Genomic DNA, 25513 nt, shown 5'->3' with positions numbered 1-25513 from the left:
AACGATATTAATAAATTTCCAAACGACACGGAAATAGTTAAGTTGATGAGGTCGGATCCCGATACAACCGCCTGCATGCATTTAAAAGATAAATTAATAAACATATAGATGGAAAATGCAGTTCAACAATATCAAATGCATAATACTTAACGTAGGTTGATGGGATCCACATGATGGATACACAATAAAGAATTAAGTTCTATTAAGATCGGAGGATGAAAAGGATTAGGAATCAGCAAGAACATGGGTTTGTTAGAATCCGTACATAGGAGAGTGACTAAAATGACACTACTTTGAGGGGTATGAAATTTTCCCAACAAGAGGAGGTTAATGTTTTTTAAAATTACATTCATTAGAGAGGCGTAGATTGAGGGGATTTGATACTAGTATAAGATATATAACAAAGATGAGTTAGGGTTAGTAATCAGGATGGGTCTATTAAAGTGATGATTTCAAGTCTGGTAAAGGTTTATTTGAAAATAATAGATATACGAAAAAAATAATTGTTCCTCAAATAGAGTGGAATAGACTCAGTAATCAGTTTGTTAACACCGATTACCGATTCACCAGGAAGGGTTTATAAAGGAAACAAGATAAATTTATGAATAGGAATCATTAGTCCATAGGTGTGTATGTATACGTTTCATTTAGGGATTGCCTTCTAGCTTTTGCAGCTTCCCATATGTTCTTACGTTCTTCCCTTCAAGGACTCATACCGTCTCCAGGTTACTCACACAATGAGTATGACTGATCATCTGCATCGGCTATTGAAACAGCAATATGATAATTATGTGCATCTGTATTTATAGTTATGCCAGTCCAGTACACATTTGTATTTATGATTACATGTTTATTCAACCAATACATATTTATTCTAACAACAAATCTTGCAACACCAAGGTTAAAGAGTCTGTTGCCATGGAGACGTGTGTCCGTGGGTTCAGATGAAGGGAGACAGGCGCTAAGTATCCTTCAGATGTTGCCTTGAAGTTGATGCCAGCGGCGGATATTGGTAAATATCAGCTGACTGGGTTCTGTAACTTCTGCCATGTGTTGTCGTACCGTCCAATCAGATTCTTGAGTGTGGAGGTGTGACCGCAAAATGAACCAATCATATTGCTCCATTCCGAGGGTGTGTCTCGCGCGCCAGCTGATTTGAAGAGGCAGCTCATGGAGGCCACCTGATACAGGCTACAGACAGGGTTGTATCCAAGGGAACGTGCCTGTCTCCACCACCTGTCAAGGTCATCCTTCGGTCTGGAGAAAGTAAATAAATAAACGATGTGCTGGCGTGGACAGGACTGCTGTAGATGTTCAGTTGTGAGTACATGAATCGCTTCCACGAAATACTCACCGTACCCTATTGGATATTGAGCAGATGCACGCAAACAGGAAGAGACGTGCTATATCCAGATTTATGTGAACATTATAAGATGGACAGTGATTATAGATCATTAGTCTACGTTTTGGTGCGTACGTGAGGTGAGCTGGCCTCCTGGGTTAGGGAATGGAGACTGGAGGGGTGGCAGAGGAAGAAACGTCCTCCTGGTAGTGGTGTGGTGCTGCTCAGCTAAAGCGTAGTTGTCAAGCGGAGTTCGACGGGAGAGGAACGTCTCGGCTCTCGTGGGTTAGGTATGTCAGGTATGTGTGTCTTGGTGCGTTGTCTGCTTAGGTAATTTACAGCAATGATCACGGAGCAGGAAATGTGCATGGTGTGAGTTTTTAACAGCATTTTGATGTACATTGTGGGATCAATATTAATGTTGCCTTTTCCTCTGCGTCATACAAGTAGTATATCAGTGTCCATTGAACAAAGATGGATGAGGATTGGCTGTATTGTTTTGGTGTATTTCGAATATATATATATATATATATATATATATATATATATATATATATATATATATATATATATATATATATATATATATATATATATATATATATATATATATATATATATATATATATATATATATATATATATATATATATATTGTGTGTGTGTGTGTGTGTGTGTCACGCTACATAACTATAAAGTCCGTGAATACCATAATTCTTGAAAATCTTGATGGTATATTTGCCAGGGGAACGTTCGTATTAACAACTGCATGAATTTTTTCCTTCATCCAACACACACACACACACACACACACACACACACACACACACACACACACACACACACACATTATTAATACCAACTATCCAGTATTGTTCCTACAGTATATACTTTCATGCTGTTGCTAGCAGCACCGGAGGCATGCACAAGGCAGAGGTTATCACGGTTATCACTGTCACGAATAAAGAAAACTTTCAAGAATGCCATTTGTTTGTTTGTCAGCACGGATAGATGTCTGGCAAAACACACACACACACACACACACCCCGCGTAGTAAGTATAGTGGTTAGCACGCTCGGCTCACAACCCGAGTCCTGGGGCGCGTTAAGACAAATGGGCATGCCTTTTATGTGTAACAAGTAGATAGCACGGGATGTAACCCGAGGGGTGGTGGCCTCGCTGTTCCGGTGTGTGATGTGTGAGTGGTCTCATTCCTACCTACCAACCCAAATATCGGTCTGTAAATTACGAGCTCTGAACTCTTTTAGAGGAACGATTGGTTGAGTGACCAGCAGACGATCGTATAGGTGAATGACACACACGCATTATCCCTCCCCTAGAGGAGGAGGCATGCAAGCAGCCTAGCAACTGTTACTGTCTTTGTGTTGAATTATTCTCGTCATTGAATTATTCTCGTAATTTTCAAGATACCCGTTCAGGTAACGTATAAACTATTCGCAGCCTTTATGACGAAGACGTACTATAGCGTACCTTCGGTAATGGCTGTCTGCCTTGAAGTAGTGTGTGCTTGAGTGGGCGAGTCGGCGAGTTCTTGTATTTGGAATGTTGCCAAAACAGACTTCTGCATAAATTACTTACTGGCAACTGTTTGCGGGTCCTTTTCAACCAGACTTAATGTGCCTTTGACAAACTAGTTGCAACACTCCTTTGTGAGGAAGTGTTACTAAGCACCATGGACCGTGGTGTAGGCATGCTAGAGGCAGCCGGGAGGGAGGGAAATGGGTGATTAAAAAGACGAGTGCTGTATGAGTGGAATATGGTAGAGATGGGTTGTCAGGCTGGTTGAAACAGGGCATATTTCTGTTTCCATACTACGTTGGCGAAATTATGTATGCATTATCCTCAAAATCACAAGTGGAAGCATTAACATAGCTCATATATATATATATATATATATATATATATATATATATATATATATATATATATATATATATATATATATATATATATATATATATATATATACACACGCACACACACACTTTGCTTGTTTTACCGCCATGTGCCACTTACAGTTTGTTAATCACTCGTTTATGGTGGAGTTTGGCAAGTGTCTCGGTGTGTTGGGTGGCAGCCCGTGTGCCTTGTCTAGCCGGATAGTGAACGTTTACTCCGTCGCTGCCATCGCCAACCCACAGTAGAAGGGAGCGAGCCGAGAAGTGCAGGTGGTAGCAGGTGAAGCCACACGTAAGAGCTGTTTTATTATGTTTTATTAATATTGTTTGATGAGTTGATGATGCCAGGATTCAGGGAACGTTAAAGTAGAACAAAATTAGCTAGGTTTTATCATCATATATTTCGTAGTACCGAGAGATGTGTTGTTGTGTGCAAGGAGCGTAACACGTGCAAAGCGAGTGACAGGGCTCACCCCAGCCATGCGTCCTTGGGCTCTAGAACGCACCTCTCGGAACACGAACCTAAGCACGTCATCATCGCATTTTGCCCTTCAAGATAGTACCAAAGATATTGATTATTCTCATATTTGATGTTTTAGTGTACGTAGGATATAAATGGGCTTTCATTATCTAAAATGAGATGCACATGTGAACTATTAGCGTAAGCCACATCATTAAATGTATTAATGATTATATTTTAATAATAATAATAATAATTTATTATTATTATTATTATTATTATTATTATTATTATTATTATTATTATTATTATTATTGTTTTTTTATGTATTTACCTGTTATTAAGCATTGTCATGACACGGTTCCATGTATTACCTACTGCATACTCAAGGGAATGCCTTCCAAGTGTACGATCACTTTCTAGAGTAGAGGCAGCAAGGTACATGACGTGATGCTGGCAATAAAGACGCACGCACTTATTGAATAAAGCTTGAGTTACACAGTATCCCAGCAACAGTGCAAAATCCTCGCTAGATAGCTATAATTGCCATGTATTATATCTAAACTCTTGGTGTATGAGAAGACCGACAAACCATTGTGAGGCCACTATGACCTGGCAGACGTCCTACTGACTACCGCCCACTCAGCTCTTAAAGGGGTGATGCTTTTCCCCCGCGGTGTGGTCTCCATGGCTTCACAGCTCAACAGGACGTCAGCCTTTCGCTCTCCATTTAGCCGCTGATAACGTATCTGTTACAGTTATCTTAAGAAGACACAGTAACCTTTACACAGAGGTCATTGAAGTGTTATGTTAGATTCATAGGTAGGTCCAAGTTGCCTAAAAAGTGATAGATCTACTACAATCTTGCATTTGGGGATGCATGTCACCGTTTACATTTGAATTAACTTATCGGTCTTTAGAAAGTCTGCGATAAGACGGAACAATGATACATAATAAGTTACAGGATGCAGCGAGCACGTGGATCAGATGATTGAAAGATGTAGTAGAACTGAACCCCTGCACAGTAAACTTCATCTGTGTATTTAAATTGTCAACACAGTTTGTCATATTATGAATAGTAAAGTCATGTGTTGCATGTTACTTTGTGCTGTATAACATACCTGTAAAATTTTTCATAAAATCTGCATTCCCCTTTTTACATTTCTTCATTGTAATCTAAAACCAGGGCTTTTGCCACTGCCAGGTTCTTGAGCCCACACCAGAAGCAGCTCTACTGTACCTGATTAGGAAGAGTCACAAACCAACCCAGCAGGAGGGCCTGCAGGGTATTAAGTTGTATGTTACCACCTTTTCATGTTTTGAAGCTCTGCACATGATCTGTGACTTGCTTCCTTAATGCTTAATATGATTCACATTGTTGCATTTGCTAATGAATACTGAATTGATACCCTGATTCACTATTCAGGTTTGTCAATAAGTTATTACTTAAGTATAAAAACATGTTTTTAACATATACAGACTTGCTTCATTATTTGCCTTTCTGGAAATTCAGTGTAAAGTATATATATATATATATATATATATATATATATATATATATATATATATATATATATATATATATATATATATATATATATATATATATATATATATATATATATATTATTGTGTGTGTGTGTGTGTGTGTGTGTGTGTGTGTGTGAATAGACTTAAATCCTCATTGCAGGTGTAATACACATACCTAAGAAGAAAGATGTTGGGTGCCCACCTCTCCCGGCTGCGGCTTGTAGCCCGGCCACACCAGACCCTTACCTCAATCCTGCGTCTGGCCCATTCTTCCTCAAGTATTGAATACCAGCCAATCAAATCTGTCCTTGTAGCTAATAGAGGTAAGATGCTTTCCTTGTTACATAAATTACAGGATCTATCCTATAACTGGATCTCTCTCCCTCTCCCTCTCCTCCTCCTGCCCATCTCTCCCCCACTCTCTCTCTCTCTCTCTCTCTCTCTCTCTCTCTCTCTCTCTCTCTCTCTCTCTCTCTCTCTCTCTCTCTCTCTCTCTCTCTCTCTCTCTCTCTCTCTCTCTCTCTCTCTCTTGTCACATGTTCAGAAACATAGTTCTTGTATATTGATTTTCATGATGGCAGTTTTGTTTTGTGAGTTAAAAATGCATCATGAAATCCTCATAATGAACACTGAACAGTAGTTTTTACTCAGAAAATATTGTGCATTATTTTTATCTCCAAATGTACATATTAATTTATCAACTAATGCAGCAGCATTTTTGGAGAGATTAACAGAAAATTGGTATTTTTCTTTTACTAGTTATATTTCTCATTTATGGAAGATTATTTTGCATAACTTATACTCTATTTAAAGAACTTTTCTACTCCACAAATTCTCTCCAGTCCCACCAAGATTGAGTAATGCATCTTCCACATAATATGTATAATAGTAAAGTTTGTCTTCCACAAAAAGGGTTTTAACTAAAGTCACTCTGCATTCTGTAGACCACACTGCACATGCTTCAACTGAATTGCTAGTCATATTGATATTCATGATAAAAATTGACACTACTGTGTGGTGGACAGTTTCAAATAAAAAATAAAGGCTTATCTTTATTAGATAATTGTTAGTGCATTGTGTTTCCCAAAACCAGTGTTTCATAGATCTCAAGAAAAATTGTGTTTGACCTTTACTACAACTTTTCATAGTAAGCTATTGGGTCAGTCACCCCAGCTGAAACTTAGATGGTTCTGTATAACGCTATTGAGACAACTTTTGCATGGGACTGGGTGAATGTCTCTCTGAATACTGTTAACAAAGTTTAAAATCACTTGAAGGAGAGAAGTCCAGTCAACCATTCATGCTGTGTGGTATGCTGGAGGGCAGTTTTCCTTGTTAAAAGGCTGCCCATCCAGGTTAACTAGTTTTTATAATGCAGAATTTTTTCTAGAGCATATTCCATATTAGAATGGTAGCTCAAGCAGTGCAGGGAAGTTCCCAGCCAAGAGTGATCCCTTCCCATTACATTACAATTATCAGCAAATGGGAGACTAGTAGCATAGTTTTGCCTTTGTTTTACCACATTATTACTGTTAATATTAATTTTGTTTATTTGTTATACTTTTCCTCTTTGTTTTTTTTTTCCACACTATAACTGTTAATATTAATTTTGTTTCTTTGCTATACTATCCATGAAACAATGTTACTGTGCAGCATTAATGAAAAGCATACTCAAGATTAGTTATCTTCCAAAAGTATGATGATAAGTTACAAGAAAACACTAAAGTTCTGTAATGAAAGTATGAGGGCAGACACTGTTTGGCATCATTGTGAACCTGAGGACTACCAGTCATTTAGAGACCTTAGCATAAAAAAATAACAGTCATGGTTGTTGAGTTAGCCAAACTTGGAGTGTTTATCCTTGTGTTGTTTATTTTGGCACAAGTCGCCCTTCTAATATGGGATGCCTCATATGTTGGAAAGTGACTATTGTTAATAAGAAAATTTAGCTTTGGATGAACCCCAGTTATACAGTACCACATTATCTTGAGAAAGATGTAGCATTCATGGGAATTATGTATTCCCTTCCAACTGTGTTGCCTTTGGAACATATTGCAGATGTTAGTAATTGGAATGATCTATTTGATCCAATACATGGTGAATCTAAATGGAGATGAAACCAATTTGAGGTGATAGATAATGTTATGTTTAAAGTGAAATAAGGTTGTTTGGTTATCAATCTTAAGTCATACAGAATGTGATAGTAGTTGATAGTTTTGAAAGAAACCCTCGTAATAAGTTTGGCATCTTTTGATCATTTACTTTGCTTTGTCATGTATGGTTTCTGTTCTGTACTTATCATATCCTATAGATAAATTCAAAATCATTTCAACAGTTAAATCCATACCTCACTAATATTCTTTTACAGGTGAAATTGCCATTAGAGTATTCCGAGCATGTACAGAGCTGGGGATACGCTCAGTTGCCGTGTACAGTGAACAAGACAAGATGCACATGCATAGGCAGAAGGCCGATGAGTCGTACATCATAGGACAGGGACTCTCTCCAGTTGACGCCTACCTTTGTATACCAGAAATTGTGCGCGTAGCAAAGGTAAGATGTGCAACATTACAGTACAATTGTTATGCTTTCTCAGACACATATAGAAGTGATGAAAATGTGCACACATAAATGATGGGCCATGTTAGAAACATTATTGAAATTACGCACTTTTTTTTTTTAGATATGTCTTACTTTATATTGAGTTGTTCTGAAAGGGTTATCTTGGCAGCATTTACTAATGCATTATTTTTTGCATTTGCAAAAACAGTGAATGAGAATATCATGAAGGCACCATGCACATTGCTGTATCAGGTGAATAAAGAGATGTTTTAAATCAAGATTTTATGTTAAGTTACAAAAGAGATTAATATGCAAGGAAATTGAACATATAGGTATCCACTAATATAGTTGTATTTGGTCCTACAGATAATAGCATGATTTACAAATGAAGTATTGGTATTATCTTGTATATATGTACTTCTATATTGTTATGTGTAGCTCATGGCCTTTTTTTTTTTTTATACCATTCAGTGTTTGTTTTGTACATTTATGTTGGTATGAGAAAAAGAGCAAGATTAATAAATGAAATGTATATGAAAAGTACTTGCATAAAACTTTGTGCAGATGATGTAGGCTTAGTCATTGTATTTGTCCAATAATAAAGTATGCTACTATGCAGATTAAATAGAATTTGAGTGCCAGCAAGGGTGTAGAGAGAAAGCATAGCATGAGATGCTAGAGGAAAATTTTTAACTAAATTGATTGAATTGGTTAAGTACATAATACATTGATTGAAACACAAGTATATATAGTACTGTCAAATTAATAGTGAAATTACCTATATTATAAATAGTTTTCATTTCGTGTAGAAAATTGCATTTCAAACACCTCTTATTATCAACAGGAAAATGATGTTGATGCCATCCATCCTGGTTATGGGTTCCTCTCTGAACGTTCAGACTTTGCCCAAGCTTGTATTGATAACAACTTGCGTTTCATTGGACCCTCACCTCGAGTTGTGCAGCGGATGGGAGACAAGGTGGCTGCCCGTCAGACTGCCATTAATGCTGGTGAGGAAATTAAGATGATTGTAGCCTTTCTGTCTAGGAGTTTCATTAGGCATGTATTTTGATTTTATTGGCAGGAATTGTATTATAGTCTATGGTAAAATATTTTTCTTGTAATATCTCATTAGAATGGCCATGACAGAATCTGTAGCGATTTCTCTCCATACACTTCATCAAAGACACTGATCCCACAGTTTTCAATTATCCTTTTTTGGCATCTCTTTGGGGACTGGCACTTTATCAAACCTATTATTGTTGTTGTTGTTGTTGTTGTTGCTATTTTTATTATAATAACTAAATCTTATTTTATTATAATAATAATAATAATAATTAATATAATGATTGTTATTATTATTATTATTATTATTATTATTATTATTATTATTATTATTATTATTATTATTATTATTATCATTATTATTATTATTATTGTTACTATTATCATTAATTTTCTGTTGTCCTTGGCCAGTGCCCCTCTTAAAAATCCTCATATTGTACACCTTGGTCTCAGATTCTCTCTCTCTCTCTCTCTCTCTCTCTCTCTCTCTCTCTCTCTCTCTCTCTCTCTCTCTCTCTCTCTCTCTCTCTCTCTCTCTCTCTCTCTCTCTCTCTCTCTCTCTCTCTCTCTCTCTCTCTCTCTCTTATATTTTATCAGACTTTAAGGGTCTTTTAAAATAATTTTATCTGCTCATCATTCTTTCCACACAATGAGTTTTATGCTCTGTGTCTGTTGATTTTACTTCTTTCATGGTTTCCATACACTTACCAGATACAAAAAAAAATTCTGTCAAACCCCACTTTAACAACTGTTAAAATTGTTAAGAATTGTTAACAGGTTAATAATTTGCTGCACATTTGCCTTTCACCTAAACTTTCATTAGGTCTATCAGCCTCATAGCCTTACAGTACAATAGTCCTTTCATATTACTTGTTTTCCCCTCAGGAACTTCCCACTTTTCCACCCTTCAGAATTCTCAGAACCTTTTTATATTATTTGTAATTTAACTTTGCACATCATTTGCACTTAATTTACTTCCATCACAGGTACTAATTCTGTTACTTTCTCACTACATGGTTATCCCTCATCAGTAATACAATTTTCATTACATGAAGCTTAAAATTTTCCTCCATTACCTACAGTGTTCACTCAGAAGGCTATTAATGGTATACATTTATTTGTTTATGTAGTCTTACAGTATTTTTTAATTTTCCAGGTGTACAAGTGGTTCCAGGTACAGACCATCCCATAACCTCAGCAGATGAGGCATATGAGTTTTGTGTGAAGTATGGTCTGCCAGTCATGCTTAAAGCAGCTTATGGAGGCGGTGGCAGAGGCATGCGAGTGGTGCGGGAACTAAGTGTAAGTATCTACCTATTTGTATTTTTATAGGACTGAATTTTTTTTTTGTATGCATGTGTGTGTGCATATATGTCTGCATGCACTCCTGTGTGTGTTTATGTATATGTATTTACCTAGATGTATTTATCTATTTGTGACATGCAGGAAATAAGTTATGCTCACACTGTCCCATCCATATTTATTAGTGTCCAACTTTTTATCCCTTAAGTGGGCTTATTTTAGAACAGGAGGTTTTTAATAAGAAAATTGTAATTCTTAGTCATATTTTTTTCTAATACCTGACTTAATTATAAGAGAAACATCATATGGAATGCCTATATTCCTCCTTAGGAATGGTGTTATTATCTGAATTATTGGTGTTTTAGTTCAGGCATGAGTAGAGATAGAATAGCTCCATTACACTTGATATGACACAGGCTTCAGCTCATGCCATTGCAGCATTATCTTGTCTAGCCCCATCAGTCTCTCATTGCTCTCCGTACATCTTGAAAGGAATATTTTTTTTCACTGTGCCCTTGCAGTTCCATAAATGTTATTTCAACCTAACAACACACTACTGCATGTAATAGGAATGGACAAAAGTGCTGATGTTTATGCCTCTTGTTCATTTTTCCATTCATCTTCTCATATATCATCGTAATTTCTTTGATTAGGACTTATTCATTATTGACTCATCACAGCTAAAATTTGCTTATGAAGCCTCACACTTGGGTTCTGGTTGTGTACTGTCCATGCATAAATTACCACATTCTCTTAAATCTGTGTTCTCTTTCTCCAGCTGTTCACTCTTTTGTATGTAGGTTGCCTTACTAAATTTTCAACTATTTCATACCTGATTATAAACTTTTTCCACTTCAATTTCTCTCTTTGTTCATTGTCACTTTGTGTAAATCTGATAAATGGATTATTTGACACTCTTCCTCCATCATCCATTTTAGCCCAAGCTACCCTACACTCATTGGTCCCATCTCCATATCTACACATCTAATTTTTCCTTCAGTTTGTGCTCACTTGTCACCAAAACTATCTTTTCTTTTAATCCACTCTAAACTTCAATGTGTCTGTGGAAAATTGTTATTCTTTGTGTTGTTTAAACATCTTCCTTTCCTCAACTTGTGTGGGTGTCCCCTTCTACTTTCATGATTTCTTGTCTCTTTTAGTAACAGTTTGTAATTATCTACATCTTCATTATTATTTAACACCTTGTAGATAGTTATCAAACCTCCTCTTCCTCTCCTTTGTTCCAGTGTTGGTGGGCCTATTTTTTCTGATCCTTCTTCATAACTTAATTCCTCAAGTTCTGGCACCATTTTCATTGGAATCTTTGCATTCTTTCTAGCTTATTTACATGCTTCTTATATAGAGACCACACAACTGTTGCATATTGCAGTCTAGTTATGATTTTTGTTGAGTATTATTTTCAGCATATTTCTGTCCATGTGGTGAAAAAGTTGTTCTTTTTTATCTTATTATCTGTAAGTGTTCCCAAATATTCTTTATGCTTCTCTGGTTGTAAGTTATCTTGCATTACTACTACTAGATCTTTTTTTCCTGGACTCTTTTAATATATTTGTTTTCCATCTTTTAAGTCCATTGTGATCTTTCACTTCTGCCCATTTCTATCATGCAACATTTGCTTATATTGAATTTAATTTTCTATTTTTTGCTCCATTCGTAAATTTTATTCATCATTTTGTAGGTATTCACGGTCTGTAATTTTTTTTTTTTTTTTTTTTTTTTTTTTTGCATTATCTGCAAATAGGCTGATGTAGATATCAATTCCTTCCACCATATCATTTATATAAACAATGAACATTATTGGTGCATGCCACCTTTTACTGTTTTCCAAGCTGACTTTTCATATTTAACTATCATTCTCATTTCTGTTCCTTTCAAATAATTTTCATCCACTTTATGCTTGTCCCATTTATTTCTCCAATATTTTCAAATTTCCAAATAAGTCTTTCATGGGATTTTCTCCAATATTTTCAAATTTTCAAATAAGTCTCATGGGGGAACCTTGTCAAAAGCCTTTTTGAGGATATAGACAGTCCTCAGGTCTTCCTCTTTCTTGCATGATATCTATTGCTCATGAGTAAAAGCTTAATAGGTTTGTTACACAAGATCTTTACCTTAAGCCGTATTGTTTGTCTGTTATTATTCCTTCTTTTTCAAGGAGTTCCATCCATTGTTTTTTTAATTACCTTTTCATAAATCTTATTTACAATGCTGGTTAGTGAGATAGGTCTATAAGTTTAATGGTTCCTCTATGCTTGTATTCTTGTAAATTAGCACTGTCAGCTCTTCTCCACTTCATTGGTACCTTGTCAGTATTTCTTGAGTATTTAATTATATTATAGAGTGATTTTTAGTAGTAGTTCTCAGCACGCCTTCAAGATTTACCTGATACTGCATCTGGTCATACAGTTTTTCTCTGCTTCAGTTTCCTTAATAATATGTAAATTTCTTTTATTTTGACCTTTATGTCCACCATTTGGGTTGTGTTGTAGTTTGCAGTTCTATGAATTTTTATTCTTCAGTAAATACCTGATGGAAGCTCTTTTTAGTATTTCACTTATTCTTTTTGGGGTTTTCATATGTTTCTTGCTTAATTCTTCCAGTAACAAATCTATAAAACAGTTTTGGTTTCTCTTTGCTTTTCTCAACTATCTCAACTGTCTCATAATTTTGTTCTTTCTCTTTCCTTATCTTTATTTACTTTTTTCTTGCTAACTTGTAAATTTGTTTATTTCAGAGTCTGATTTCCCTTTATTTTTGTTCATACTTCATCTCTAATTCTTTTGACTCTTATTTATCTTGCATTAAACCATTCTTACTTTCCATTCCCTTTGGATTTATAAACAGGGACATACTTTCCAATATTATTCTCATATATTTCCAAAAATGTTATATTTCATTTGTATGTCTTCAGCCTTTGTAAGTCTACTCCAGTTCACCTCTTCAAAGTATTTTGTCAACATTTGCCTTGATATAGTTTCTTTGTGTTTTTTTTTTTTTTTTTTTTTTTTTTTTCCGGTGTGTGTGTGTGTGTGTGTGTGTGTGTGTGTGTGTGTGTGTGTGTGTGTTTTTTATTTATGTAAGATCATGTTCCATCTCTTCTTCAGTTCAGTATCTTAGTTTATGATTTTTAGCCATGGATACCATACAGCTTTGTACTCAAAATACCATAAGAGGCTTTAATTCTTACAAAGTAACTGGTATAATTCATATACCCAATGATAAATCTAATCCTAGAATTTCATCTTACTGAATGAATAAAGTAGCTGAAGGTTACTGATTTAAAAAAGTTTGAGGGAAGAGTAGAATCTTGATTAAGTATACATAAAACAAAATGTGGATAATGAAAAAGTCAAAAGTGTATTGGAGATGATAATAAATGGGCTTTTTTTTTTTTTTTTTTTTTTTTTTTTTTTTTTTTTTTTTCTTCTTCTTCTTCTTCCAAAAGGAGGTAAAGGAAAGCTTCCGTCGTGCATCTTCAGAGGCTGAGGCAGCTTTTGGGAATGGTGCCATGTTTATTGAAAAGTTCATTGAAAAACCAAGGCACATTGAGCTGCAGGTGCTGGGAGATAAGGCTGGCAATGTGGTGCACCTGTACGAACGAGATTGTTCTGTGCAGAGGCGGCATCAGAAGCTTGTTGAAGTGGCCCCAGCTCCCAACTTGGATAAAAAGGTAGGGAAACAAGCACTATGGATTTGTTGTAGGAGCAAGTGGGCTAGTCCTTCAGTTAACTACACAAAACAGTTGCATAGAAAAAACTTTATCAGTATATACAAGTTTATAAATTGAATATTTTTGCACAATAAAGATGCAAAAATAATGTGACATTAAGATGTATTTTCTATGAACTAAAATTTGAAACAGGTGCGGGAAGCTATGGCAGCTGATGCAGTGAAGCTGTGTAAAAGTGTTGGCTATGAGAATGCTGGCACTGTTGAGTTCCTGCTGGATAACCAAGGGAATTACTACTTCATAGAGGTCAATGCTCGCCTGCAAGTGGAACACACAGTCACAGAAGAGATCACTGGGTATGCAGCTTTATACTTTCACAGTGCAATGAGAAGACTTTGATCTGTATATTAATTGTTTAAATTGCAGAATGATCTCAACTCTTCATTTTATATTAACTCTGAAGTTGACAGGTGTGTTGTAATTAATTTGTCAGCTTAAGGGGACCAACCAAGTTGAAAATCTGAAAAATGTCAAAAATGCAAAAATCATCTCATGATATCCTTAGCCCTAGTACTTCACAATGCACACACAATTATTCATCATTCTCATTTAAATGCTGTTTAAATACCCATTTAAATTACCCCGCTCACACTCAGTCACTCAGTCAAGATCATTGTAGGTGAGAGATGGTTGTAGAAAATATTCATTAAAAGAAAATAAAGTTTAAAAGTCCCCAGCTTGCCACTCATCACCAATCATTGGGCCACATGCATCAGCATGGCACACCCTCCTTGTAAATATAAAGGGTGCAATGTTCCATCTAAAAGATTCCAGATGCCAACAAAATAAGTCATCTATGAATCCAATGCTTGCATTTGTAGCTCAAAATCATTTACAGCTCAAAGCAAATACATTATAATACTTGGCACCTATTCCAGTATTACATACCTATATATGGATGAAAAGCCCATGAGCATCCCTTTAAACTTTAAAGGCTCATATCAAAACTAACTTATTGCTCTATTTAGGTGTATGTCTCTGCCATTTATTGTCCAATTTTGATGATTCTTGTGTCATTAGAAAGGGAATTAAAATACTTCCAACCCCCCCCCCCCAAGAAAAAATGCTATTTTGATTGAGTGTTTAGTTTTTTCTAGCTTAAGAAATATCCAGATGAAAAATTTTCATTTTTTTATTGACAATGACAACAAAAATTAAAATTGTCTCAGTTTTCTTAGAAAACCATCAAAGAATCTTGTGACAAGTTTTCAAGAAAATCCAAGAAAAACCATTGTCAAAATATGTAAAAATCTAAACCTCAATTTTTTTTTTTTGTATATTCATCAAAAATAGAAAAATTATTGCTCCAAATTTAATGAAACATTTTTTTTTATGTATTAGAGACATGAGCCATGGGCAACAAAAATCCAAAAAAAAAAACAAAAAAACAAAGGTCCACAGAGATGCCAGTTTCTGGATAGGGTCCAAAGCAGCAGTCAAAAATTGAAAGATAATTGTCTTGAAACCTCCCTCTTGAAGGAATTCAGGTCATAGGAAGTGGAAATACAGAAGCAGGCAGGGAATTCCAGAGTTTATCAGAGAAAGGAATGAATAACTGAGAATACTGTTAACTTTTGCATTAGAGATGTGGATACAATAGGGGTGAGAGAAAGAGGCAAGTCTTGTGCAGTGAGACTGCAGGAGGAAGGGAGGCATGCAGTTAGCAAAATCAGAAGAGCATTTATCATGAAAATAGCTAGAGATGCAACATTGCAGCGATGAGAAAGAGGCTGAAGACAGTCAGTTAGAGGAGAGGAGTTGATGAGACAAAAAGCTTTTGATTCTACCCAGTTTAGAAGAGTAGTATGAGTGGAACCCTTCCATACATGTGAAGCATACTCCATACATGAATAGCTAAGGGTTAGAGTTAGCAGCTGAAAGGGTAAGAAAAACTGGCGGAAACATCTCAGAACACCTAACTTCATGGAAGTTGTTTTAGCTAGAGATGAGATTCGGAGTTTCTAGTTTAGATTATCAGTAAAGGACAGACAGAGGATGTTCGCCATAGAAAATAGGGACAGGTGAGCGTCACTGAAGAAGAGGGGAGATAGTTGTCTGGAAGGTTGTGTCGAGTTGATAGATGGAGGAATTGAGTTTTTGAGGCATTAAACCATATTAAGTTTGCTATGCCCCAATCAGAAATTTTAGAGAGATTAGGAGTCAGGTATTCTGTGGCTTCCCTGCATGAACTGTTTACTTCCTGAAGGTTTGGATGTCTATGAAAAAACATGATAAAGTGCAGGGTGGTATTATCAGCATAGGAGTGGATGGGACAAGAAGTTTAGTTTAGAAAATCATTGATGAATAATAGGAAGAGAGTGGGTGACAGGACAGAGTGGGTGACAGGAGAAGAACAGTGACCATCTACCACAGCAGTAATAGAAGGGTCCAAAAGGAAACTTGAGATGAAGTTACAGAGAGAAGGATAGAAGACTGTACCAGACTATCAAAAGCTCTTGATATGTCTAAGGCAACAGCAAAAGTTTCATCAAAATCTCTAAGAGGATGACCAGGACTCATTAAGGAAAGCCAGAAGATCACCAGTAGAGCGGCCTTGACAGAGCCCATACTAGCATTCAGATACAAGGTTGTGTAGTGATCAGTGTTTAAAAATCTTCCTGTTGAGGATAGATTAAAAAAACTTTAGATAGGCTGAAAATTAAAGTAATAGGGCAGTAGTTTGAGGGATTAGAACAGTCACCCTTTCTAGTAACAGGCTGAATGTAGGCAAACTTCTAGCAAGAAGGAAAGGTAGATGTTGATGGACAGAGGTGAAAGAGTTTGACTTGACAAGGTGCAAGCACAGAGGTATAGTTTTAGAAAACAATAGGAGGGACCCCATAAGGTCCATGAGCGTTCTGAAGGTTTAGGCCAGCGAAGGCATGGAAAACATCATTGCAAAGAATTTTAATAAGTAGCATGAAGTAGTCAGGATGGAAGAGAGGGAGGAACAAGCTCTGAATCATCCAAGGCAGAATTTTTAACAAAGGTTTGAGCAAAGAGTTCAGCTTTAGAGATGGATGTGATAGCAATGGTGCCATCTGGTTGGAATAAAGGAGGGAAGAAGATGAAGCCAAGTTATTGGAGATATTTTTGGATAGGTGCCAGAAGTCATGAGAGGAGTTAGATCTTGAAAGATTTTGAGCATTTCTATTAATGAAGGAATTTTTGGTTAGTTGGAGAACAGACTTGGCATGGTTCCGGGCAGAAATATAAAGTGCATGAGATCACGGCGATGGAAGGCTCAAGTACCTTTTGTGGGCCACCTTTCTATCATGTATAGCATGAGAAAAAACTGTGTTAAACCAAAGTTTGGAAGGTTTAGGTCAAGAAAAAAAGTGAGGAATGTATGCCTCCATGCCAGACACTATCACCTGTATTATGTGTTCAGCACAGAGAGACAGGTCTCTGACACAGAAGCACAGAAGCAGTAGTCATTCCAAGGAAAATTAGCAAAATACCTCCTCATGTCCCCCCAACTAGCAGAGGTAAAACACCAGAGGCACCTCCACTGAGGGGGAACCCTGAGGAGAGATTGGAGTGATAGGAGAAGATACAAATATGAGATTGTGATCAGAGGAGCCCAATGAAGAAGATAGTGTAACATCATAAGCAGAAGGATTACAGGTTAGGAAAAGGTCAAGAATGTTGGATATTTCTCCAAGACGGTCAGGAATATGAGTAGGGTGTTGCACCAATTGCTCTAGGTTGTGGAGGATAGTAAAGTTAAAGACTAGTTCAGCAGGATGGTCAGTGAAGGGAGAGGAAAGCCAAAGCTGGTGGTGAACATTAAAGTTTCCAAGAATGGAGATCTCCACAAAAGGGAAGAGTCAGAATGTGGTCCACTTTGGAAGTTAAGTAATCAAAGAGTTTCTTATAGTCAGAGGAGTTAAGTGAGAGGTATACAGCACATAAATTTAGTTTGAGAGTGACTCTACAGTCGTAGCTAGATGGTGGAAACCTTGAAAGATTCAGGAGTGTGGGCATGAGAGCAGGTTAAATTTTCACACTCATAGATGCAACATCCAGCTTTGGATTGAAAATGCAGATAGAGAAAGTAGAAGGGAACAGAAAAGGGGCTACTCTCAGTCGCCTCAGACACCTGTGTTTCAGTAAGGAAAAGAAGGTGAGGTTTAGTACAGGAGAGGTGTTCCACAGATTGAAAATTAGATCTAAGACCACAAATGCTGCAGAAATTCATGAAGAAAAAGTTGATGGGGGTGTCAAGACACTTAGGATCGATACCAAAAGAACAGTCTGACCTGGGGACATTTGTGATACTCTCCCAAGATGGAGACTTCAAGGCTGGTGTAGGAGTTGCCATGATAATTTTGAATTTTTAGTGAAGGGTTTGTGTGTGTAATTAGGTGCATATATTTTTCTGTAAAGGAAAAGAATTGTCTTTAGAGGGCAGGCTGTGATTGCCTCCTTGTGTTGTAAGACACAAAGGGAAATCATTGAAGTTACAGCTGGGTTAAATGAAAAGTTCACAGCACCCCCTGATCCAGTTCTTAAGACCTCAGTGGGAGTAATTATCATTTTGGCAGGTTTCTTCTGCCTCCTCCATAGATGCTACATAATGAATTAAAGTTTAGGTGTATGCAGATCTTTTACTACATTTTCTGAAATTTCTTTCTATCGAAAGGATTGACTTGGTCCAGTCTCAAATCCGTATTGCTGAGGGAATGACTTTGCCTGAGCTTGGAATGACGCAGGATAAAATTACTGCTCAGGGTTGTGCTATTCAGTGCAGAGTCACAACAGAGGATCCTGCTAAAAGCTTTCAACCAGATACTGGAAGACTAGAGGTAAGTATATGCTGTCACTATTAATGATGATCTATTGAATTAAGAAAGTGTAGTTATATGAGAGCATTTACTGGGTTTCATGCAAAATATCATTCCATCTCCACTTTCAAGGTGTTCCGTAGTGGTGAGGGCATGGGAATCCGGCTTGATGGTGCTTCTGCATATGCTGGTGCCATCATATCCCCATACTATGACTCTTTACTCATGAAAGTCATATCAAGGGCATCAGACCTACATGCATCAGCTGCCAAGATGAATCGTTCCCTGCGGGAGTTCAGGATACGTGGTGTAAAGGTCAGTGTCTTGCCTAAAATAAGAATACCTAATTTTATTTTATTTATTTTGTTACATTTCTGGGGCAGTTGACGCTTGACCCCTTGTTGTTGGCAGCCATTCATATATAAGAAAGATGTTTCTACTGTTAAGGAAACCAGTCCAATAAATAGGAATTGAGCATCAATGAGTGGAAGTGGTAAGTGTAAATCTGCACAGAACTAATAGTGGTAATGTCTGCTAGTGTTGGCTTGATATTTCCTCTTTAGTCAGGGAGGAAGTCACCACTCTCTCTAAGCATCAAGCATCCACCATCTTCTCTACTTGATATTTGTTACACAGTGCTCATCCTTTATTTCCAGTTGGTATGTGAACTCAGGTCTAGGTATTCTGCAGACCTGCAGAATACCTAGACTACTAGATTTTGTTTGAAGAAAATTTTCTGGATTTCTTTGAACTCTGTATTACATCATGTTATCCATGGTTCTTTGCTTTATACAGCTTTTTAATACTGTATTTTTCTCATTACTACATCACCATGAAATTGTTATTTTTCTAGCTGTGTCCAGTTGCAGACTACAAAAACTCAGTGATGTTATCTTGATCAGACCTGAAATTATTTAAAAGCCAGATAATGTTTATCATAAGGGTATGTATCTCAACTTTGTAAGAAGAGTAAAGATACATTTTTCCATTCCAGACAAACATTCCCTTCCTCCTCAATGTGCTAGAAAACCAGAAGTTCCTCAATGGCACAATTGATACCACATTCATTGATGAAAATCCTCAGCTGTTCCAGTTCCAGCCTTCACAGAACCGTGCCCAAAAACTGCTCAACTATTTGGGAAATGTACTGGTAAATGGCCCTCTTACTCCCTTGGCCACAGGACTCAAACCTGCAGAAGTCCATCCTGTAGTTCCAGAAACTCCAGCAGGTTGGTTGAAATATTTAAGTGTGCTGAAGTAACTCATAGCTTTAGTACTTATGTGTTGTTTGCAGTTTCTATGGCTTTTTGCTTGTTCTGTCTCCTCTTTCCATGTGCATCAGTCAGACAGATGTGTTCATCTTCATAGTGTAATCTATCATCAATTTCTCTCTCTCTCTCTCTCTCTCTCTCTCTCTCTCTCTCTCTCTCTCTCTCTCTCTCTCTCTCTCTCTCTCTCTCTCTCTCTCTCTCTCTCTCTCTCTCTCTCTCTCTCTCTCTCTCTCTCTCCAGTCTTTACAGCTGGGTTCCCCTGATGAATAAGGATAGAATGGTTCCTCCAATTGGAGGACTGGTTTTGGCATTTGGAAACTGTTATTCTGAGTGGATGCCATTGTTAACCTCTGAATTCATACCTTATTCATAATTTAAACCTGTTACATAAGGACCCATCTGTTTTCATGGCAGTATGGCACCACCATACCATAGTGGCTCCATAATGTTAACTTACATAGTCATATAAAAATCCTGGTTAATGAGTCTTCATTTTTTATTTATTTTATTGGTAAACCCTATAACTCTCACAGTTTCTGTATTTCTTCCTGCCCATGATTTGAACTATTTCAGAAGAGTAGTATCAAGATGCCTCAGAAAAGAAATTGGCTTCTCTACTGGTTCAACTATTTTCTTTCTTGGGAATGGTATTTGAGTTTTTTTTTTTTTATTAGCCAGTTTTGTGATACATATGGTCTCCTCAGACAATACATACATAGATGTTTCCATATTTATGAGGGTAACATTTTATCCATTAATAAATTTGATTTCTCTTGAATTGTTCAGCTACTGATCCTCCTCGAGGCTTTCGGGATGTATTGGTGGCAGAGGGGCCAGAAGGTTTTGCTAAAGCTGTTCGGAATCACAAGGGACTCCTTCTAATGGACACAACATTCAGGGATGCCCATCAGTCTCTCCTGGCAACAAGGGTCCGCACTCATGACCTCCTAAAGGTATTCAGCAAAAACTTTTACCATTTACTGTACATATCCATAAATATGCAGAGCTCTTACAACACGAGTGAAAAAACATTATGATTTCAGATTTCACCATATGTTGCACACAACTTCAATAGACTGTACTCACTGGAGAACTGGGGTGGTGCCACCTTTGATGTAGCTCTCAGGTTCCTTCACGAGTGTCCATGGGAGCGGCTGGAGGCCATGCGGAAACGGATCCCCAACATTCCATTCCAGATGCTTCTCAGAGGGGCTAATGGTGTTGGGTATACAAGTTACCCTGATAATGCTGTGTACAAGTAAGTGATGCTTTGGGGCATTATATAGTATATGTTATATGCTAATTTATTCATTAGTTATTTCACATATAAGGTTTAATTATCTATTATATTTGCTCTCAAGTCATTGCTTTAAGTAGTTCATGACATATGAGGTCTGTTAAAAAGATATGCAACCCCAGGGAAAAAAAAAGTAGCCTATCTGAGTTCTACCTTTTATCACCATTGAAGTAAGCCCCATATAACTCCACATGAAAGCAATTTTGTAATAAATCCTGTTATAGAATGGCTATCAGCTGGGCTGTTGTATCCCTATGGTGTCTCGGCACTCTTGTCAGCATCTTCAGCTTGAGGAACTGCCAGACATATCTGAAGAGCAGGGAGCCTGGCAAACATGATAGTGGGCAGGAAATCCTGCATTAGTTATTTGGGTCAGATTGCATTTTGGAGACAATGAAGAACTTCTTGATAATTCAATTTATTAACAGATTGGCAATTTGATGCATCTTTGTGGTGCAGAACACCATAGTATTAAAGATAAAGTAGTCACCATGACTGACAAGGCTCATGTCATGATTGCTGTAGGATTGGATTTGCTAGAGACATCTACTGCAACAACTGAGTCTTGGTTTCTAGATTGTACATGTATACATACCTAAGACTTGTTGTTACTGAAGATTACAATCTTAAAAATAACACTGTGTAGCACGATTTGTCTTTGGGTAACAACTGTTATTTTCTGTTTGTTTATGCCTAGAAAACATGGAAAAACACTTATATTTATTTCTAACTTTGCTTTTGTGGCCAGGATGATGATAGTTATGAAATTTATGTATTCCCATTAGGAGAAAGTGGTGAATTTGAACTCTCACTTGCACAAAGTAGACACAAAATGACTATATATATAGTATAAAAGTAGCATTTATTTATTCTGGGATTACACAAGTGAGACAATAAAACAATAGAAATTAGTCATTTCCACAATTTAGGCTTATGTTGTAAATTACTTTAATGAATCAGCTCCCAAATATAGTCTTCCATCATGCTTTCATTATACAACCCTTGGTAGCAGCATTCAGATATAGTCTTCCATCATGTTTTCATTATACAACACTTGGTAGCAGCGTTCAGAGTCTAGTATATCCTGGTGCAAGCGCTCAACTTGTTCCTCGGAGTACACCCTGATGTTCTCCTTAAATTTATCAAGATGAGCATCAAGGATATGGATTTTGTGGGACATCCTGCAATCCATCTTGCCATAGTTTCTCACCAAGGTCTCAATAAGCTCCACATAGTTTTCAGCTTTATGATTCCTCAAGAAGCCAAGAACCACTGTGACAGAGCTGTTCCACATTGCTTTGTCTGTCCTAGTGAGCTTCTTGGGGAACTCCTTGCACTCCATGACATTCTTTATTTGTTGACTGATGAAGACACCAGCATCCACTTTTGCCACAGACAGCTTAGGGAAGAAATCTTGGAGGTACATGAAAGCTGTGGACTCCTTATCTAGAGCTCTGACGAATTGTTTCATAAGGCTCAATTCTAATTCCTACGGTTTCTATCCTTCTCTCTGTAACTTCATCTCAAGTTTCCTTTCTGACCGTTCTATTGCTGCTGTGGTAGACGGTCACTGTTCTTCTAAATCTATTAACAGTGGTGTTCCTCAGGGTTCTGTCCTGTCACCCACTCTCTTCTTATTATTCATTAATGATCTTCTAAACCAAACTTCTTGTCCTATCCACTCCTATGCTGATGATACCACCCTGCACTTTTCCACGTCTTTTCATAGACGTCCAACCCTTCAGGAGGTAAACATATCATGCAGGGAAGCCACAGAATGCCTGACTTCTGATCTTTCTAAAATTTCTGATTGGGGCAGAGCAAACTTGGTATTGTTCAATGCCTCAAAAACTCAATTCCTCCATCTATCAACTCGACACAACCTTCCAGACAACTATCCCCTCTTCTTCAGTGACACTCAACTGTCCCCCTCTTCTACACTGAACATCCTCGGTCTGTCCTTTACTTATAATCTGAACTGGAAATCTTCACATCTCATATCTAGCTAAAACAGCTTCTATGAAGTTAGGTGTTCTGAGACGTCTCCGCCAGTTTTTCTCACCCCCCCAGCTGCTAACTCTGTACAAGGGCCTTATCCGTCCATGTATGGAGTATGCTTCACATGTCTGGGGGGGTTCCACTCATACTGATCTTCTAGACAGGGTGGAATCAAAAGCTTTTCGTCTCATCAACTCCTCTCCTCTAACTGACTGTCTTCAGCCCCCCTCTCACTGCCGCAATGTTGCATATCTAGCTGTCTTCTACCGCTATTTTCATGCCAACTGCTCTTCTGATCTTGCTGACTGCATGCCTCCCCTCCTTCCACGGCCTCACTGCACAAGACTTTCTTCTTTCTCTCACCCCTATTCTGTCCACTTCTCTAATGCAAGAGTTAACCAGTATTCTCAATCATTCATCCCTTTCTCTGGTAAACTCTGGAACTCCCTGCCTGCTTCTGTATTTCCACCTTCCTATGACTTGAATTCCTTCAAGAGGGAGGTTTCAAGACACTTATCCACCAATTTTTGACCACTGCTTTGACCCTTTTATGGGACTGGCATTTCAGTGGGCATTTTTTTTATTAGATTTTTGTTGCCCTTGGCCAGTATCCTTCCTACATAAAAAAAAAAAAAAAAAAAGTGCAAGGGAGGAAACGGTACCTTTCTGTGATCCAACAATGGCTCCCATTTGACGTTCTTCCAGACACAAAACTTGGGCCGCTGTGGCTAGTCCCTTTTGAAGTAGTGTGCCACAGTGTTCTTACGGTCTCAAAGGCAAAGATAACAGGGAAACTTGGTAAAGCTGCCTTACATTTCTGGGGTCCAACAATGGCTCCCATTTGATGATGTTCTTCCAGACACAAAACTTGGTCCATCATGGCCAACCCCTCTTGTGGTAGTGTGCCACAGTGTTCCTGCTGTCCCAAAGGCAAAGATAACAAGGAAACTTGGTAAAGCCATCTTTACTGACCAAAGACAAAAAAGTTAAAATTATGTTACATAGTATTATCATGGGTTTACTTCAGCACATTTGCACTTGTCCATATCATTCATTAAAATGATGAATGTAGAGCCACCTCCATTCCCAACATATTCATTATTTTGAGTCAAATAGTGATCTTCCATAAGCAAACTGCACAGTTAATTAATGAAATGTGGACTTTAATTTTTCTATGACCTACTGGAATGTTTGTCACTGTCAACTAAAGTCTGGTATCTTTAAATCAATAATTTAATCCTAAAGCAGTATTGTTCAAAATGTACTGAGTCTTTGAAAATTGTTTCAGTGTGAGTATCATCAAGCTTTTCCCAAGCATTGATTTAGTAATGTTGCTGGATGTACTATCTTTGCAAGTAAAATGGAAATATGACAAACATGTGTAAAACAACCATGCACAGCCTGATTGTGACTGACTCATTCATCAAGGCTGCTAAATAAATCTGCATGGGCAGTAAGGTGTACTTGTACACTTGTCACCACTTGCCTCTTGGTCCCAGCTAGTTTCCAAGAAAAATTTGTGCAAGGTTCTTTCAAACAAACCATAAACTAAGCTAGAGGATAAAGCTCATTTAACTAAAAACCCTATACTCCAGATTCTGTGAGCTGTCAGTGAAAACAGGAATGGATATCTTCCGAGTATTTGACTCCCTCAACTATTTGCCAAACTTGCTGCTGGGTGTTGAGGCAGTGGGGAATGCTGGTAAGGGATGTGCACACACAAGGTGATAACTGTAATATAAATGAAAGTTGGTTCAAAGAATATATGCTCATAAGGTAGAACTGAAGGAGTCTTTGAATTACAGTCAGTTATTTACAGGTGGTGTTGTGGAAGCTGCCATTTCATACTCTGGTGACATCAGTGACCAAAGCAGGACAAAATACACCCTTCAATACTACATGAACTTGGCTGAGGAGTTGGTTAAAGCTGGAACACATGTTTTATGTATCAAGGTATCAGTTGTCAATTTACATAATCATTTCATAGTTTTGAAAATATGAAATTTCATAGCATCATAGTGAATTCAAAAGTATTTCAAGGAAGTAGTAGAACACCTTATTTTTGCATTTCATTTCATTATCTATAAAAGCCTGTTTTTGGTTTCTGTTGGTAATTTCATCCATCCAAAGGTGAAGGTTTTAGATTATTAACTGTTAGGTATATATCCCTCTTTTCCTCTAATTCCCCTAATCCCTCTTTTGAGAAATCCTTTCTTAAACATTTTTTTG

General features: G+C 37.3%; 1 protein-coding gene and 1 long non-coding RNA gene across 10 annotated transcripts in view; one reads left to right on the top strand and one right to left on the bottom strand.

Moving 5' to 3' along the window:
* Positions 1-25513, top strand: part of LOC135100493 (pyruvate carboxylase, mitochondrial-like) — a 68624-nt gene that overhangs the window by 5588 nt on the left and 37523 nt on the right. For 2 of the 9 annotated variants that reach the window (XR_010268737.1, XM_064003463.1), the window contains exons 1-15: positions 3398-3553; positions 4926-5017; positions 5412-5574; positions 7620-7804; positions 8658-8823; positions 10035-10180; positions 13647-13871; positions 14064-14227; positions 18577-18739; positions 18851-19033; positions 19713-19947; positions 20776-20942; positions 21033-21247; positions 24880-24986; positions 25104-25237. Coding sequence is in view for 8 of the 9 variants with exons in the window: in XM_064003463.1 (XP_063859533.1) it covers positions 5439-5574; positions 7620-7804; positions 8658-8823; positions 10035-10180; positions 13647-13871; positions 14064-14227; positions 18577-18739; positions 18851-19033; positions 19713-19947; positions 20776-20942; positions 21033-21247; positions 24880-24986; positions 25104-25237 (2226 nt within the window). In the remaining variant the exon portion in view is untranslated. Of the gene's footprint in view, positions 1-1574; positions 1642-3396; positions 3554-4925; positions 5018-5411; positions 5575-7619; positions 7805-8657; positions 8824-10034; positions 10181-13646; positions 13872-14063; positions 14228-18576; positions 18740-18850; positions 19034-19712; positions 19948-20775; positions 20943-21032; positions 21248-24879; positions 24987-25103; positions 25238-25513 lie in introns of those variants that run through there. The other 7 variants (XM_064003458.1, XM_064003461.1, XM_064003460.1 and 4 more) reach the window with 6 other exon arrangements.
* On the bottom strand, positions 782-1619 carry LOC135100494 (uncharacterized). The gene is made up of 2 exons (XR_010268738.1): positions 1478-1619; positions 782-1257 (listed from the first exon to the last, which is right to left on the bottom strand). It is a non-coding gene; the product is annotated as an uncharacterized LOC135100494 (long non-coding RNA).

The sequence above is a fragment of the Scylla paramamosain genome, chromosome 5, assembly GCF_035594125.1.
Source record: "Scylla paramamosain isolate STU-SP2022 chromosome 5, ASM3559412v1, whole genome shotgun sequence".
Lineage (NCBI taxonomy): Eukaryota > Metazoa > Arthropoda > Malacostraca > Decapoda > Portunidae > Scylla > Scylla paramamosain.
This window is presented reverse-complemented; position numbering and strand designations above follow the sequence as displayed.